The sequence below is a fragment of the Pogonomyrmex barbatus genome, unplaced genomic scaffold (genome assembly GCF_055798465.1).
Source record: "Pogonomyrmex barbatus isolate J1 unplaced genomic scaffold, ASM5579846v1 scaffold4, whole genome shotgun sequence".
NCBI classification, from domain to species: domain Eukaryota; kingdom Metazoa; phylum Arthropoda; class Insecta; order Hymenoptera; family Formicidae; genus Pogonomyrmex; species Pogonomyrmex barbatus.
In genome coordinates this window covers 7,735,521-7,753,192 of record NW_028297138.1, presented here as the reverse complement: position 1 = coordinate 7,753,192, position 17,672 = coordinate 7,735,521, and the positions used below count along the sequence as shown (strand labels likewise).

General features: G+C 41.0%; 1 protein-coding gene across 1 annotated transcript in view; it reads right to left on the bottom strand.

The window, feature by feature from the left end:
• Window positions 1-977: 977 nt before the first annotated feature.
• Window positions 978-17,672, bottom strand: part of LOC105425714 (uncharacterized) — a 48,142-nt gene continuing 31,447 nt past the window's right edge. The window contains exon 2 of the mRNA XM_025217918.2: window positions 978-16,228. Coding sequence (XP_025073703.2) covers window positions 14,711-16,228 — 1,518 coding nt within the window. The 3' untranslated portion in view covers window positions 978-14,710. The remainder of the gene's footprint in view (window positions 16,229-17,672) is intronic.

Here is a 17,672-nt window from a genome sequence, read left to right as displayed (position 1 = left end):
CATCTTGGGGGATTTCAGATGGCAAACCTCAAAGAAGAACGGGACGACGATCCGAATGACGAATGTCAAGATCATTTCAATATTGTCTCTCCTTTGTTGATTCGCGGCTCTATCGAGCTTTGTCAGAGACACCTCGACACACAATAACGTCTGGGAGCAAAGAGAACAGAAGAGAAAAACTTCTCGGCCATTCTTCACGCTCGAATCCCGCTCGCGTCTCATTTTTTTCTCTCTTCCCTCGAGAGAGAAATAAATTCGCCCGCGCGTCCGAATGTCAAATGGAAATTTTCGCCAATGTGACGATAGTTTCGGATTTAATTTAACCCCGGCGCCGGGCACGTCGGTGGCCCTCGTATCTCAAGATGTCGTCGATATGACAAGTTTACGTGTGCTCGTCGATTACTTACCGGCGCGACGTCGGGCGCACCTGGCGGAAAAACACATGTGTGTATTTTAACGTGATTAATACTGCCTCGCGTGCGTGATCAGCCGAGATATTCCGCCGGACGTTATTTTTTTCGTCCGTCTCCACCGGCGAGAAGCGCAACGTGATTAACGACGCTTTTCTGAATATCGATCCGATAAATCAAGAGAGCGAATAAAACCGAGAAGCCTTCCGAATAAAATACCGGCTCTGCGAATTTCAATGCAAGAATAAGTTAAGTCCATAATCCGCAAGATCTGTTTTTAGATAGGACTGCATATTCAGAGTGGATCTTACAAATTATGCACTTACCTCGTTTTTTGCTTTCAATCGTACTTTTTGCTATGCAAATGAATCTGGGTCAATTCTAGGTTGATGCCTCTCTTTGACCTTTCGAATTAGAATAATCTTCAATTTCTGCGGAAAATCTTGGCAGAAGCCACTTCATTTTCGAAGCCAAACCGCTCTTGACTCTGTTTCGGGAGCTGAAAAGCGGCGAAGGGGTGAGGAGGGGGGGATGAGATTGAGGATATGAAAAAGTACGCTACAACAATTTTAACTGTCATAAGCAGCATTTATTTCGTTTCTTAATCAAGTCGGAGCAGTTATTTAAAAAATCATATTCGCGCTTTCGTGACTCGTGGCGATAACGCGTTTACAATTGTTTGCTGGCAGATGGAGAGCGAGATGAGGGAGGATAAATGTTGGAACTGGTAATGTGGTCTTTACACGTGGGTCGAACGCTCTCGAAACGCGTCCTTATACTCGTATATTTTTATTTTCCTTTCCTTATATATATTTATATATGTATATAACATGCGGTGTTCCCCACGTGGAGAGGAGGAACGCGCAAGGATGGATGTGCCTCCTCCCCTCGTCCATCGAAAGAATTTCGCTAATCGCGAAGAGGAGGTGGGAGGAAGGGCGGAAGGGAAGGGACGCAACGAGCATGATTCCTCGCGTAATCATAATTATGCGGATTATCCATGTATATGTATTTTATTTATAATATTTATATTCATAATGATGTATGTACGAGTAAGAGATCAAACTTTGCATTGTTGCTTAAATAAAATGAGAAGCCACGTTTAATATTCTAAGAACTTAGCATAAACTTACATAAATCGGAGCAGAAAGATGTGTGTACGTATTCGTGTATTTGTTTCATGGCTGTGTTATTTTCTTTTTTTGTTTGCGACAGTGCGCATTTTACGGCGGTACAAAAAGCTGACACGATTAACCGCTGCGAACCGTCCGTGAAAATCTCGGGAAAGACATTGGCGAGTTTCGATAGAAAATTAAAGGATTCGTACACAGAAACGCGCGGTGAAATCTATTGTTCACCGAGATTCGCTTCAAACAAGTCGTGTCTAAAATACGCTTTACGTATCGTTGATTTTTTTTTTCCGGTATTGCACCGAGTCCTTCGGCAGAATATTCGCCATCTATAATAAAAAGGGTAAAAGCGTCACTGACCTGAAACGTGGTCGCCGTAGAAATGTAAAAATTCGTATGTGATAAAGTACAAAGTAAAAAAAAAAAGAAAAGAACGCGTAATGCATAAATGCAAGCGGCAGTAACATGATAAAATCAAACGCGATGAAAAAAGTGTCTCATCAGTCATTCACAACTTTCCTCGAAAGTAAATGCCTCAAAAATTCGGAGAAAATTAAATTATTAATTTATCCTAGTAAAATCAAAATGGTTCTTGCAACTACTAAAATATCAACAAAATATTAAAAAAAGAGTACACTTCATGGAATTACGAGTAATATAAAAATATGTTTTCTATATCAAATCGTTGATTATTCAAAGGACCGATAAATTGGATTAATTATCGAATCATATTCTGTTTCTCTAAACATTAATTTCATATAATAAGCTCATGTTAATTCTGATATTAATAATAATTCAGTACAACACATGCTCTGCCTTTCAGATGATGCTAGGATTAATTAATTAATTTATATAAAATCACGCGGACGCGTCGCAGCGGCGCAAAACGTGTCCTGGTATATACACAATATTGGCAACTTAAAATATAGGAAAAGTCTTACTGTCGACTAAGTAAAACGATAACCGAAGTATTATCGTAAATTAAACGTAAGACCCTTGCTCCAGATGGACGTCAAGGGCGCGAGAGAGGTGCGTGGAAAGGACGTGCGTGCGAACGAATAATGACCAGTACATATGCGACGCGCGTACCTGAGAGACAGTTCTGCGTGTACGCATCTGTGTGTGTGTGTGTGTGTGTGTGTGTGTGTGTGTATGTGTGTGTGTTGCACACGTGTATCTTCGAGACCGTACAGATAATTGTGGCAGCATTGTTCGTTCAAATTTCACTTTTCTCGCGAGGGACTTTATATTATACACTTGCAAAAATTGTCATTGCACGGTATTCCATGGCCGCATTTCACGTTAGAATTAGATATCGATCGGTGACAAAGATACCTCACCGTTTCTTTTTTCGTGTGTCATTAAGAAAAGATATTAAGTCGTCTCTTGCTGTGAAATTGTCTCGAAAATTCGCCCTTTCACTGATGACGACCGGAAGCTAGCTAGCTATTTAGCTAGCTATTTAGCTAGGAACAAACGAGGCAGACTTAGTTCGCACAATTAAAATTATCCTGGAATTAACTAGGATGACTGATTATTCCTGATGGTAATCAATATTAGCTGTGTTTTCGCGCGCACTGTGCATTTTATTGGAGATCTATTTCGCAAATTTTTTTACAATGAGAACGTACATAGAACGGAACGGATACCATTTCATAGTCGTGAAAACGCGATTCTTCGAAAATAACGCGAACGAAAACGCGAATCTTCGAAAATAACGCGAGCAAAAGATAAATGACATTTTGATATATAGAGATACGGCAACCAATTTTCGTGACGTTAAATAAAAACATATTAACCGCAATGCTGATAAAATATTTTTTCACGGATGGATTCGAGAGCTGTTAAATATCGAAAATAATTTTAGCTTTCGAGTATATCTAAAAGCGACACGCTGTTTAAAAATGATCACCTCCGAACTCATCTAAAACGAAACAATTTAAAATTAAATAATCTAACGTTGTATATGATATGTGAAAAATGATCTGTAAAACGCTGTTGCATTCTGTACCGCGGTTCGCATGCATCTCGATATACATCGAGGTGATAATACGGGATAATACGGGACATGTTAAAATGATATCGATTAATTCTTCGACGCTACGACTTATGGATTAAGAGTATAAATCTCGGATCACAATTTGTTATCGCTGCGCGACAGCGATTCGCAAACTACGTAACTATCACAATGTTCGCAACCGCAATAATTAATTAATACGCACTCCGCTCAGCTTTCCGGAATATTAAATCTGCGCGTTGCCTGGATTATGCGCTTCGATTATGCACGGAATTACGCTAGGAACAAAGCGACAGTGACATTACACAGTAATTATGCCATGAACTTGTTCCGCGATGTATACACTTTAGCGGCAAAAGGGTGCGACGCGAGCGTTTAAAGGCTACGGATTGTAAACGAATGTGGGAATTGCGTGTGCGATGTTTGTATCTCCTTTTTTTTTTTCCTTCGTGTATCTGTGTGTTCTTCTTTTTGTGTCTCTGTGTGTCGCCAAGTTTTTTTTCTCGCAGGCACGTACATACTACGTAATCTCTATAAATACACTCCGAGAGCTAGGAAACAATGTTCAACGCAAAACCCATTTTGGTTATGGTAAAAACTTGAGACGTGCCAGTCACCAATAATATACACAGTGACCGAGGAACAACGATCTAGTATGTTTCGTTGGATACGAAATAAAAGGATACTGCGGGATCCCGAGCGCACCAACGTCAGACGTTGATTTCCACCCTGGTTAACTCAACTTTTTTTCCCTCTTTCTCTCTACGTTGCTTTCTACGGCTATAGTTACGATCTACAAAAGGACAAATCGCCAATCAGAATCAGACTGAATATCCACCTCAAAATTTGAATGCCGAGAATCAATGTTTAGTAATAAAAATTTCTCGGATTAAGAAGACATTTTTTTTTTGAGATCTAATTTTTTTAAAAACCCGACTCTCGAGAGTTTATGCTAAAAAAATTTTCAAGTGACTAAGCAGTCTTAATCAACCAAGTCATTAGTGCAATCGGATTCCCCTAGGGCCTCTTCACGCGTGCGATTTTTGCTGCGTGTCACAACACGACGATTGACGGATTTCAGGCACGTATATACGAAACAAGTGGTTTTCTAAGGCTCGCTTCAAATATGATTTTACATTTCGGTAAGGAATTGACACTTAACTATGATCGATCGATAATAACATTGATTGTCAGCTATTTTTTATTATTTACAGTTCGCTTGATTCTGTCAGATTCTGACAGATATCTCGATCCCGAATGTAGGTCGAGATACGAACGAAATTTAGTCAGATTTAAAAGATGGTATTTGAGATTCAGTTTCTACAAAATTCAGTTTTACACCTTACAATTACCGTGTTGTGAGATAAAAATCGATTGCGTAAACGAGGCTGGGCGATACGCGATCGATTGGTCGTTCCCTTCGGCGAAAAGGATCGCGATGAGGAAATAAATATACAGCGAGAAACACGTTGTCCTAGTCGCTAAAAAACAGCGTTAATCTACTAACTAACCGACTTCGTTCTGCGCACTTATTCTCTTTTTCTTATCAGCTATATGATCATTATACATTGTCTAAGAGCCGGTTTCATCCCTTGACGCAATCCGATTCTCTTTCTCCTCGATTCTACAGAGCTTGTTATTATTATCGTATTTTTTATTTGCTATAAATCATTATTTACGTTTAATTCTCTGTAGGGGCAGTAGGATATATACATTATTTCCTCTTCAGTCTTTTTAACAACTATACTTAGAATTCATTACAAATATGTATATTGATATAATTTATATTCCTAAGAACTTGGACTGTCACTTTTATTCCATTAATCAATATTTCTAATCATAACAAAAAAAGACGCATTTTTTTTTAATTAATCAAGCTACACACAAACTGATAAAATCAGAAAAATAAATTTAAACAAGCATTAAACATATCTTATTTTGTACTATTTATTTATTAAAATTTATTTAAAATTAATTATTAAAAATGTTTTGTCCTTTTATTAAAAAAAACTTTTTTATTTTTATGATTTTATAAATACTTTTTTAAACAAATTTTATTAAAAGAACAACTTGACTTTTCAAAATTTGATCTTCATATTTGTTATTAATCATGCAAAAACATATGTTAACAAAAATCCACCCAGTAGAAAAAATATGCCCCTCGAAGAGTTAATGAAAAATCTCTTGTTTTAATTAATAGAAACTGAGTTAAATGGTAATTATCCAGATATATGTAATCTGCTTTACACTTCGAAAGAAATGTAACATAACTGAATTCGAGAGATAGAGAATCGGCCGGATCAAGGCCGGGATCAACCGGCACATTTGGGAGAAACCGAATCTAAATTCTCGCTTATCTATATGACTTAATACAGTGGCTTGCCCTAATCGCTCAAACAAGTACCTCTATCTGCGCCGTTCGTTGCACGCTGCGCACGTGACGCGGGTGTACGAGCGATCGTGGACACCGACGTTTCGACATGGCGAACATCCGGTCGACAAATGCTCGTCGTTTTTCAATTTCCCGGCGATTAGTCTTCGCGCCGCGAGCCAAGTCGCGATCGCGCGTGAAAAAAAAAAAAAAAGCGCGTCCGTCCGACTTCCTTCGAAGTCGAATCGCGCACGAATGCGAATATCCCCGAATGTGTGAAAATCCCCGATCCGAAAATTTCGTTGGACGCGCGCGACTAACCGGTTGACGATCCCCGATCGTCATCGCTAATCGCCGATCGATCGGACGACTCGCGACGTCCGTCCGCTTTGCGAGAGCAATTTTCCACGCAATTTCCCCAGGATAGCCCGGCTGTAGATGGCATCCATCGGATCGTGATCGAGGTTATTACAGAATAACTGGTCGTATTACGGAATAATCCGGCGGTTCTTCTAGAACTGGTAAGCGAGTCCATTAGGCGGGACACTAAATGCTGAACTCGGCAATTTAGCGTAAGTGAATGTAAATTATATGTACATTACATCTACCTTTAATATACACACACCCATGACTTGCACTTCGTTATTATAAATTGCCTTCGGACAACAAATTGAAAATGAAGAATAAAAAGTTCAAGTTAGAGCCAATGTTGAAAATAACAGAGATAAAGATCTCTCTAATCGCGTTATCGCGGGTACATACACGGAAAGCGCGGAAATGCTTTAATCTGAGGATTAAATTTTCGAAAAAAAAATTAGGATTAAATTTTCGGCGCAAAGCCATTGACAATCCTCTCGACCTACATTTTCTTTATATCGACAGGATGCATCTTCAGCTTGCAGAATGATCTCGCGTTGCCGAGTGAGAAAGTTCAAAAACGAATGGAGCTCGAAAACGGAGATCCCGGATTCAACGGGGGGGGGGGGGGAGGAAAGGGGGAGGAAGGGTCGGGAATACGAGATTTTCACGCGGCACGACTCGGCCCTCTCGCTTCCAGGGGCGAAAGTGCACGCCGATGAGATGCGATTCGTCGCGGATGATGTGACAGAGGGGGATGCACGGGGGGATGGGTCACGAAGCGAGAGGATTAACGCGCTCAACGAACCTCCGAGGCACCTGTTCGCCACGTGTGTGCGTGCGTACGTACGCGCACGTACACGATATATGTTCTAAACGCGCGTCCCTATCGGTTAATTTTACGAAAAATTCTTAACTATCATACAAAGGCTTACGCAATTATATAGTACATGTACATCATTACGTTAGAAACGTGATACAGTCTCTCGTCGTTTTGCTTCCGCGTCGCCCTTCTCTCCCTTCCTCCCTTTCTCCCTCTCGAATTCGCTTTCGCCGAATTCCTCTGCGCTTACATCATTTTCGCTAAGATAATTATTAATTAATTAATCCTAAATCGATAATACACACCGGCGTCGATTATTTATAATTCGGAGTTGATTTTTTTTTCTTCTTTATCTTCTTTTTTTATGCGCGCAGTTGCTCGCTCGCTCGCTTCTCGCTCGCGCCTCGCGTTGTCTCGACGCGTCTCGTACCGATGGATTGTCAAATACACTTCACGCGCTGTTTATGCCTGCGGTTAAGAATTCACCGCGACAATCCGTTTCCCCGAGCTCCATCGATCACGTGCTCGGTCGGCGAGATCGCCGGCGATTTCCCGAATCGCGGCCAGTCTCGCCGAGAATCCGACGCGTTAATCGGGCTATTAAATTCCATATGCTGAAATTACAGCCGGTTCACATGCTCGTACATATGATTACACATTTTTTGTTAAATATTCATGTCCGAAATTAATAATGAATCATTTATATATCATTTATATATAATACGAATCATCACTCCGTCATAGAATATCAAGCGACTCAATTATACTTGTAATATATTTATAAAAAAACAAATAAATTAGAAACTTGATTTATTGCATATAAATTAACTTAAAAACAATCTAAATGTTTTCTTTGCGTGTCCAAGATTCGTATTTATTGGTATTTTACTGGTTATTGCCAAATAAAGGAATTTATCATATTCGCGCCTCGTTTTTTTGTCATTATAGGATCATCGAACTATGTTTTTATATCGAAATCTGAATCTCACTTGTCATGTATCCATATATTCATACTCAATAAAGACAGAAATAAAACAGACAGAATATAAAATCAGTTTCCTTTGAATAGACGCTGAACTAAGAAAAAAGCTACATGAAAAAAAGAAGTTTTGATAAAATATTTGAAAATTTGACTAGATTTGACTTGATACAAATTTAAAGATTATTTTATTGGATCAAAACAATTATGTAAGATACTTAAACGTGATAATAATGCATTTTTAATATTTTAGCAATCGATTTAAGTTCTACATAATTATTTTGATGGCTCAACAAAATTATTTTCAGATCTAGTAAAAATCTAAATCTAGTAAATTTTATAATACTTCAACAAAATCATATAATTAAAAAAAAATTTCAAGCGCAAGTTTGTGTTCGCAGACTTTTTATAAGTCAGGAACGCTGTTTTTGAATTGAAAGAGACAAAATCGCTGCGAATTTCACTCATGGATGCCATAGCCTGCCTAGTTTTTAATACTAGATGTTACAAACGCGCGCTGCGCTCTTTATCTTTTTCAACACAAGAGCAAAAATTAATATAATACTATTATACTAACTGTTACACTATAATATTTTTAACTTCTTGATATACAATGGTCAAAACGATCCCCTGTGAGATCAATATAATGATAGCTATTCACGAAGTTAGCGCAGCGAGAGAACCAATTGGCATCGCGGAAAAGCGGCAACAATAAAGTTCGAGAAATGCGAGTAATCGATGTCATGCCTTTTTTTTAAAAAGGAAGAAAGAAAAAGAAGAATCTTCGAAAAAATTCCAAACAATTGCAATTTCAAACGTGAGATCGTTCGCATTGCTTTACGAGCCTTGCGTTACAAGCCTAGAATTGTCACTTATATCTCGTTGATGTCAAGACGCATCGCTTGAATGGCGAGAAAAAGCATCGTTAAATCCAAAGAGTGGAAAGATGAGAAAAAGAGGAAACACCGATTATTACTTGTACACCATCGAAGAACGGTTTCGAATGAACTTCGCGTAATCTTCCTTGAGATCGGTCGACGACACGCGAGTGACTTTGTATCGCGAAGCTGTAATGACAACAACCAAAAGAACATAAACGCGAGAACGTCACCGATTAAAATCTGAGGAAATAAATTAAATCGTCACAATCATTATAAACAGTGATTAACACGTTGAATGCCACATTATTTCTCTCCGATGCTACTGATTGAATCTCATTAAGACAGTGTAAATACAAGCTCGCATAATAATTTAACATTAATTGGTACGTCGTATAGCGTGCTAAAAAATATTTGACTTCACCGCTGAATGTAACACGATTCGGTAGATAGAAAGAAATTCATGTTTAAGAAACAATAAAGAAGACGTCCCTATTAGAAGACATTCTGAAAGTGTAAACTTGAGACTAGATACAATCGTTATCGAGAATTAATTATTACGGGAGTAATTGATCATTCACGAATAGAATTTTCGGTAGAATCGCGAATGACCGTTCATTATCTTCCATTACAAGTTGATTATCTTTCCTTATCTTCTTCCTCATCGCAACCGTTGTGGCGTAACGTAATTAACAAATGTCTAAACGTTTCTCTCGATAAGATACGTCGCCGATTAAACAAACGGAGGATACATTCATACGTATACAAGGGTGTTCAATTACTATTATGTATTTATGTATACGCGCAGCGCACGTAAGGGCCCTCGCATTGCCAGACTACAATCGGCGATGCGCGATAACAGGAAAATCCCTGCATGCAAAATTAACAACTCGTCGGCCCGGCACTCCACGAGTTAATCCGCGCGAATTATGGAAACGGCGACGGGGAAGCGTCCGCGCAAAATAAGCCAGTCTACCCGAACTATCGGCAGTGGTAGTGACGACTGGTCCCAGTAAATCGTCACTAAAGCATTGTGCGAGATACGCGATCGTTGAAACCGGTCGATACGTTTTCCGCGATCGATTTCCGGGACGTGGCGCGGCGACGGGGAGGAGGGGGGAAATCGCGATCATTTTCCTCCGAGTTTCGGTGGAGCACCGATTAATGCTCTCATGGGCGTATATATAATCGTTCACTTTTCAATAAGATTAGCATTCTCGCAAACGCGCACGTCGCGATACGATTTCCGCTCGATGTCCGCCGTAAGTTCTAGTCGGATTGAAAGAACTTACAGGATAATAACTTGTCGAGAACTTAAGAGAAATACTACTGCATGAGAAAATACAAATAGGATAAATAATCGGGCGATACTCTCGCGGATTAGGATCGATATGGAGAGGCGATGGGATAAGAGGGATTCAAAACCCATATTCGTGTCACATCGCGTCACAAAGATCATCGCGCGTGCTCGCTGTCGTATTGCTCGAGCTGAACTGCATTCAAAGCTGTATCGAAACCCAGCATTTTTGCTTGCTCGATCGTCGAAGGGGAAACGAGTATCAATTAGTAAAAAGATTTTCGCTTTTTCCTCCTTACGTGTAAGCAATGTGTTATTGATGATACGTATCGGTAATTACATATTAATATTATGTGTTATGTGTTAACATAAAATATTAATATTTAATTAAGATTATACATATAATTGCTCTAATATAAGTATGTCTTTTTAAAAGGTAGTACCTTCAAAGAAGGCCTATGACATTGATATTCGTTCCTTCGACTGACTAAAAAAAAAAAAAAGAAAAGAGAGCATCGATACTTTCGCATTCCTGTCTGTGAGATTAAACTATATATATCGCGCGCTTTACAAATTCATTCATCACCTCGATACAATATAATATACGTAATTTTTACACACACACATATATAATATATATATTTTTTTATCTACATTCGTTAGTATAAATTCCAGTACGCCTAAGTTCCATATCACAAAGACATGCCGTTCGGTATCACGATTTTTAACCACCGCCGATTTTTATCGCTCCTCCCTTTCGAACTTATCGACTTGGCAATGACAGCTGCTGTTCGCTGCTGTCATTGCCGGCTACGTCGGCGCCCTTTCTGCCGCCTTCTTTTCTCTCCTTTTTTTTTTCTTTTCTCATTATGTTTCTCTCCTTCATAGTCGCCGTTATTATCGTCGTCGTCATCGTCGTCGTCGTCGTCTCATCACTCGTCTACGCTCGGCTCTTACGACTGCCCGGTCTGCGCACGCGTTTTGTTCGACTAAATTTAGCGATTTCGCATTACCAGAGTCATCGCGAGGTTGCATTGTTCGCAGACTGTCATGTTCCGAGAGCCATTCTAGTGTACAAGATCGCTTGGCGATTAGACATAGTCGGATATAGAGTAACGAATTTGAATTAACTCGGAGAAAATCGATGACGACGATGAGATGAAAAATGATACATAAATCAAAGCGCATTAGCGTTTAGGAGAGTTAGCGAGGAAATGATGAATGTTAATAATTTTTGTGTTGCGACCAATAATATATTTGCACTTGAATGAAATTACACAACAGAAAATCGATCGGTAATACCAATTCGAAGTGAATTTTCTTTTATCTCTTTTTCGTACACATTTTCTCGTACAAATAAATAAATTCGCAAAATATCGCATCATGATTTTCGAAAAAAAAATCACACAATAAAATCGCGTTTGATACATGCTTCTAAAATGTAGATAAAACATGTGATAAAGCGTGTAGTGATAAAACGATCGTTACAGAATATAAAAAGCGCTTTTTACACAAATGTGACTAATTAAAAAAATTATCAATTTACAATAATGATAACTATTGGTACGTGAATTGATGCTACAAGTATATCTGGACGACTTTTATACAAAAATTATTTACGTTGCATAAATACTATTGCATTCGCCCCTTTTTCTTTTTTTTTTTTTTTTGAGGACAGTCGTTGTAAAAATCTACTTTTCCATTTTCCGTATATAAAAGCCGTCCATTCATGGCAGGATCTATGAGGTACCGATAATAGCGTGGAACTAAAGGGGCCGCAGGACACTCGAGTCATTCACCCCGCACGAGCACGGGGGAAATCCCTTTTATTTTCGGACATGATTCTTTGTCGTGCGCGTCCTTTAAACCGGATTTCTCGTTGCAGATGCGCGGTCCATAAGGTCTAACCGAACGTGCCTGCGGGGAAAAGAAAAACGTGAAAGACGGATGGTACGTGAAAAACGCGACTGTCACGTCTCCCGAGCGAGAACCGCGAGAAAAGGAGGCTGCTACTGAATGCGGAGCGTTTTCGTCTCGATTAAATGTACGCGGCGCGAATAATAAGCGCCGAGGCGAGAATGCACGAGGGGGAAATTAACCCAGTTAGCTCAGAAGAAGCCGAGAGGAGCGCCACGAGAAGTTAACAAACCGGGTGCGATTCTTCTCATCGTAAATTGCGCGTCGCGCCGTTCATCGTGCCGGATTAAACGCTAGAACTTCGTAAGCGAAGTACAACGCAGTCGCCAGGTACAATGTTTTCTTGGGCGTTTTCTCCGGTTCACCGTACCCGCTTCAAATCAAATTCCGCTTCAGAATTGACAGAACTTTAAGTTTGGTTGAAACCACAATGAGCGTTTCATAATTCATCACTAGTAGATTCGTGCGAACGAATGACTTGATGCAGGGGGGGGGGTCCCTTATCTCTATTTTTAAGATATTGTAACAATACGAAAAGAGCTAATGAGATCCTGTAGATGTACTAATTATACTAAAATAATCGTCATAAACATAAAAAAAAAATCTTTTGGTCTATTTCAATAATGAAAAATATTTTTCAATTCATTTCAGTGACAATGAAAAAAATGAGAGATTAATAATTGCTTAACGCGTTCGGTTTTAATCAATTAAAACTAACACTATCTAAACGCACATTGTACAGAAACATTTACAAAAAAATTACAAAAAAAATTTATAAAAATTACAAACTGTATAAAACCGTATTATCACTTTTTTCTACATTTTATACAATATTCTTCGTGATATTTATTTGATCATGAACTATTCTATTTGATCGAATTCATGGATCAAGCGATTCTCGCTCGATTTGCTATCGCGCTTTTTTTTTGCCAAGTGTATGCAGCGAATCGAACGTGTTGAAAAATGCATTTACAGATTTTCTCCAGGATCAAACGACAAAATTTACTATATTCGGTTGAACGTGTGCTCTCTCGTCCCTTAGATTGCGTCCTATCGCGGGGGCAAAACGCTATACCTGCGTCGCCATCACCGGCGACGCGGTCGCAATACGACGATATATCTGACATGCTGCATCACGACTTATCGAGCTGTCGAAGTTTCCCCAGACTTCCCTTGGCACAATGACCTCTGGGTCGCTCGTACTGCTCTCGTGCACTGTCACGGCTCAACAGAGGCGATTGACGACGACTGTGCATTAATGATAAATCGCAAACTCGTATTAACGCAAACCAATCGACAATTTCGTTTTAAGTTAACTTCTGTTTGCGATCAATTCGACACATGATCTGTCGCCTTATCGCGTGAAATCGATTATCGTCGTCTTGGGGAAAATACGACGATGTCGATAAGAAGGAATGAATGAAACTCGCGTATTAAACATGCATCGCTGACGGTACACACTTGCATCACTATTTATCCGTCCCGTCAATTGGTCGATTTGGACACAGACTTAAAGAATCCTTTGAAAAATTATATTTTATTTACGATACAAATGAATGATTTTATTTACGATACGAATGACGAGTCACGAAACACAGCCGAGCGATAAATGAGTGCCTCGTACAGTCGCGTTGTGTCGAGTGTCGAAATCCTCGCGATTTCCAGCGCATTTCGAAACTCATTGAAAGACGAAAAGTTCTTCGAGTCGACGACAATGCGTGATTTAAGCCACACAATATCTCGTGTTTCATACTCCATTTACAGAGGATTTCTGACGCTTTGTTAGAATTAAGGTATTGTCGTAGCGGAAAAATTCGCCTCTTACCGAGAAGCGTATTTTCACGGCGGATGCAATGGCAGAGAGGTCAAATCTCGGAACGAGCGGGCAGAGAGTAACGCAAGGCGCCATAAATGGCGTCATAGGTACGATTTCGAGAATATCAAGTAACGACTTCGTAGCGCCAGGCTAGACGTAAGGCGTGAGACCAATTATAAACTGACTGAAATCTTGAAAAATGAGTCTTTCTTCCCTTCGTTTCTTTTATCATGTGATTTTTTTTGTGGACGACGTAAACTTTGTCAATTTTTAAAGGAAGAATGTTTTACAATACACGAAGAAATGCATTCATAGAAACATATCTTGCCTTTCCTCGCCAGATTATAACCGTCTCGTAGCCAGTCTCTGCCACGGCGACAGTAGAAACGCGACGCGTAAATCACAGTGGTATATCCAAGATCGATGATGAAACAGCCACCCACCCTCTCGACCGCGAGTAACCCTCCTTACATTGAGGCGACGCGGTTCGATCATCGTCCGAACGGCAGGCAGCGAGACACAGCCGAGTTTCACGTTAGGTGACCGGAACCGGATCATCCTTATCTATGCCCACGCGTTTCCCTTCGTCCGCGAAGAAATCGCGCGATTATCTCGCGACGAAACGCTCGTCGGTAGCAACGCTGAGGACGGCAGCGAGCGAGCGAGCGAACGAGCCGGAGGAAAAAGAAAAGGACGATGAGCGTCACATCCTGGCCTATCGTCTCAGCTCCTCGAGGATCTCGTGAATCCCCGGTTGGAACGACAGCACCAACCGACTGGAGCTGCTCGAGGAGCCGTGAGAACCGTAATTGTCGTGCGACGCGCCGTTGTTATTGTGCTGTTGCTGTTGCGTCTGGTGCGTCTGACGAGCGCGCTGCGACTTGCCGGTGGTCGCGCCATCGACGGAATTGAGCGACTGATGACTACTACTCTGATTCGACCGATGACTACCGTGCAACTGGGACTCGGACAGACAACCGTAAGATCCGAGGGGATAGGGATCGAAAATAGTCACCGGCAACTCGCTCGCGCGCTCCCTTTGTTGTTGACGTTCGGCTTTGCTCGCGGGACCGTCACCGCTCGTCGCATTGTTACCGCTCTGCAACTGATTGTTCGTCTTACTGGAGCTCCTACTACCGACGGAATTGAGCGACTGATGGCCACTACTCAATCCCCCCGTCGTGCCCCACGTGCTACCGTGCAGCTGGGAAGCGCCGCCGTACGCCGATGAATAAGTCGCATAAGTGGACACCACGTCCTCGACCAAACGGTTTCCTCTTTGCTGACCCGTCGTCTTGCTCGCGGAGATATCGTCGCTGGTGTTGTTGCCGCCTTGAAGACTGTTAGTCTTGCTGGAGGAACTTCTACCGCCACCGCCGCCGCCGGCTCCGCTGATCGAGTTCAGCGACTGATGGCCGCTGCTCAGTCCCCCCGTTGTGCCCCAAGTGCCGCCATGCAGTTGGGACGTGTTGTACGAGTAACCCGCATAAGTCGATACCATGTCCTCCACTAAACGATTTCCTCTGGTCTGCTGGCCGGTCGTCTTGCTCGTCGCGATGTCGTCGTTGGTGTTATTGCTACTCTGTAGACTGTTAGTCTTGCTGGAACTCCTGCTGCCGGACGCGGACGTCCTCAGGGTGGAACCGCCGGTCACGGGCTGCGCCGACGTTACCGCCGGTAGCGTATCGTTCTTGTCGCCCGGTGGCCTCGGTAACCGACGGCGCAGCCAGGGATGCCTCAGCGCCTTGTTCGGCGTCATCCGGCACTCCGGCTCCCACACGAGACAACGTCTGAGAAAGTCCAGGAAGAGAACGTCGTCGCAGCCCTTGAGGGCGCGCTCGAGATCGTGCGAGCCCGGCGGACCGCGCAGCTTCCCTCGTCTCGACAGACCCCCGCTTAGCACTGTCGTGCCGTCCGGCATCGCCGTCGCGGTGCAGTACTTCGGGTAGCCCTTCGAGCTGATGAACTGGCGCGATCTTTTCGAGTTCTGTAGCAACCGCTGCGGCGGCATGCCCAGCATCTCGATAATGCATGCCAGCTGGTCCGCCTCGTCCTCGCCCGGCAGCAGTGGGAAACCGGTGAACAATTCCGCCAGGATGCAACCGAGACTCCACATGTCGATCGGCATCCCGTACCTCGCGCCCAATATCACCTCCGGCGCGCGATAAAAGCGACTCTGGATGTAAGTGTATACCCGTTGATTCTCGTAGCAGCTGGAACCGAAATCTATCACCTGCAACACGCGAAACGATCTCCTTAATGCGCTGTGTGGAAAGAATCAGTGCAGCTTTGAACGATACGATAATAAATAAATAAATATAATAATAATCAGATAAATGTAATTAGTAAATAAATAATCAGATAACTATAAAATTGAGAGAATATCTCGCATTAAATATATAACAAATAAATTTCCAACATAATTTGGAAAATATATATTGCAAACAATAATCAAATAGAAACTTCGTTTTTGGAAAAACAAGGGGAAATAAATTAATTAGAATATTTGTTACAAAATAAAATATATAATATCTGAACTATATAACTTTATAATGTAGAATTATGCATGAAAAAAAAAAAAAAAAAAAAAAAATAGTTTTGCTGAAAATTTGGCCAAATATAAATCTCCAAAATTTAATTTTATTGAGCCATTAATAAAATTATTATGTAGAATTATGTTTAAACATGATGATAATACTGTTTAAAAATTTTTCTTATATTCTCTTGTATTCTACATAATTATTTGGATGACACAACAAAATTTATATCAATTATTCAAATCTATATCAGGCCAAATTTTTAAATTTTTCAGCAAAACTTCTTCCCGTATGAAAAAAACTGTTATCGCTAGTTCGACGTGTACACCACATCACTACCATGTACGTATGGAAATATTTCATTCGTGAGAGAATCGATCAAGTTCGTATAAAGCTCGGGATTCGTTAATAATTTCTACGCGCGAGTGACCGTGGAGCAGCAACGGCGAAACGGGATGCACCCCCGGATACATACTACACTCGAATATATCTGTTTTCAGTTCGTAAATGATGCACGTGGCCCGCGCAAAGTAAAGCGTGTGCATCGTTTATGGCGCACCTGGCAGCGAACGTGTCGTAATGATGGCCCGATAATTTTACCTCGCGTTTGCTCAACGTAACACCGTTTAATCACTTCGTGCCTCAACCGCACGATCACACACCGAAAAAGAGCGTATCCGCAAATCTCACAACGCGACATTTTTTTCAAAATACATAAAATATTTTTTGTTCACAATAATAATATTTAATTAATTATATTTAAACGAGATTACTTTTATCTCATAATATCCGTCTTCCCGTGTGTTATTATCAATTCTAAAATCACCAGCGAAATTCCGGAGAGACGTCGGAAAGTTTTTTGCATGATAAATACGAGAATATTCTATTTTACATTGCGCCTGCATCGCGACGCAAAAAAGGATAATTAATTTCTCGCGGCATATTCCACAATTTACTCTCTCACTTTTTCCATCTTTCATTTGCAACTTTCTCGAAATCGTAAATCGTCGTCGAGCATTATTCAGTTTCTTGATCTTCGCGAGATGACTGGTAAAAGGTGGGCGAGACAAATTGCACCGGCGAACGTCGCGCGATTCAATAATCCCGTGCCTTCTGGCCTACTTTAATATTTCGAGTAAC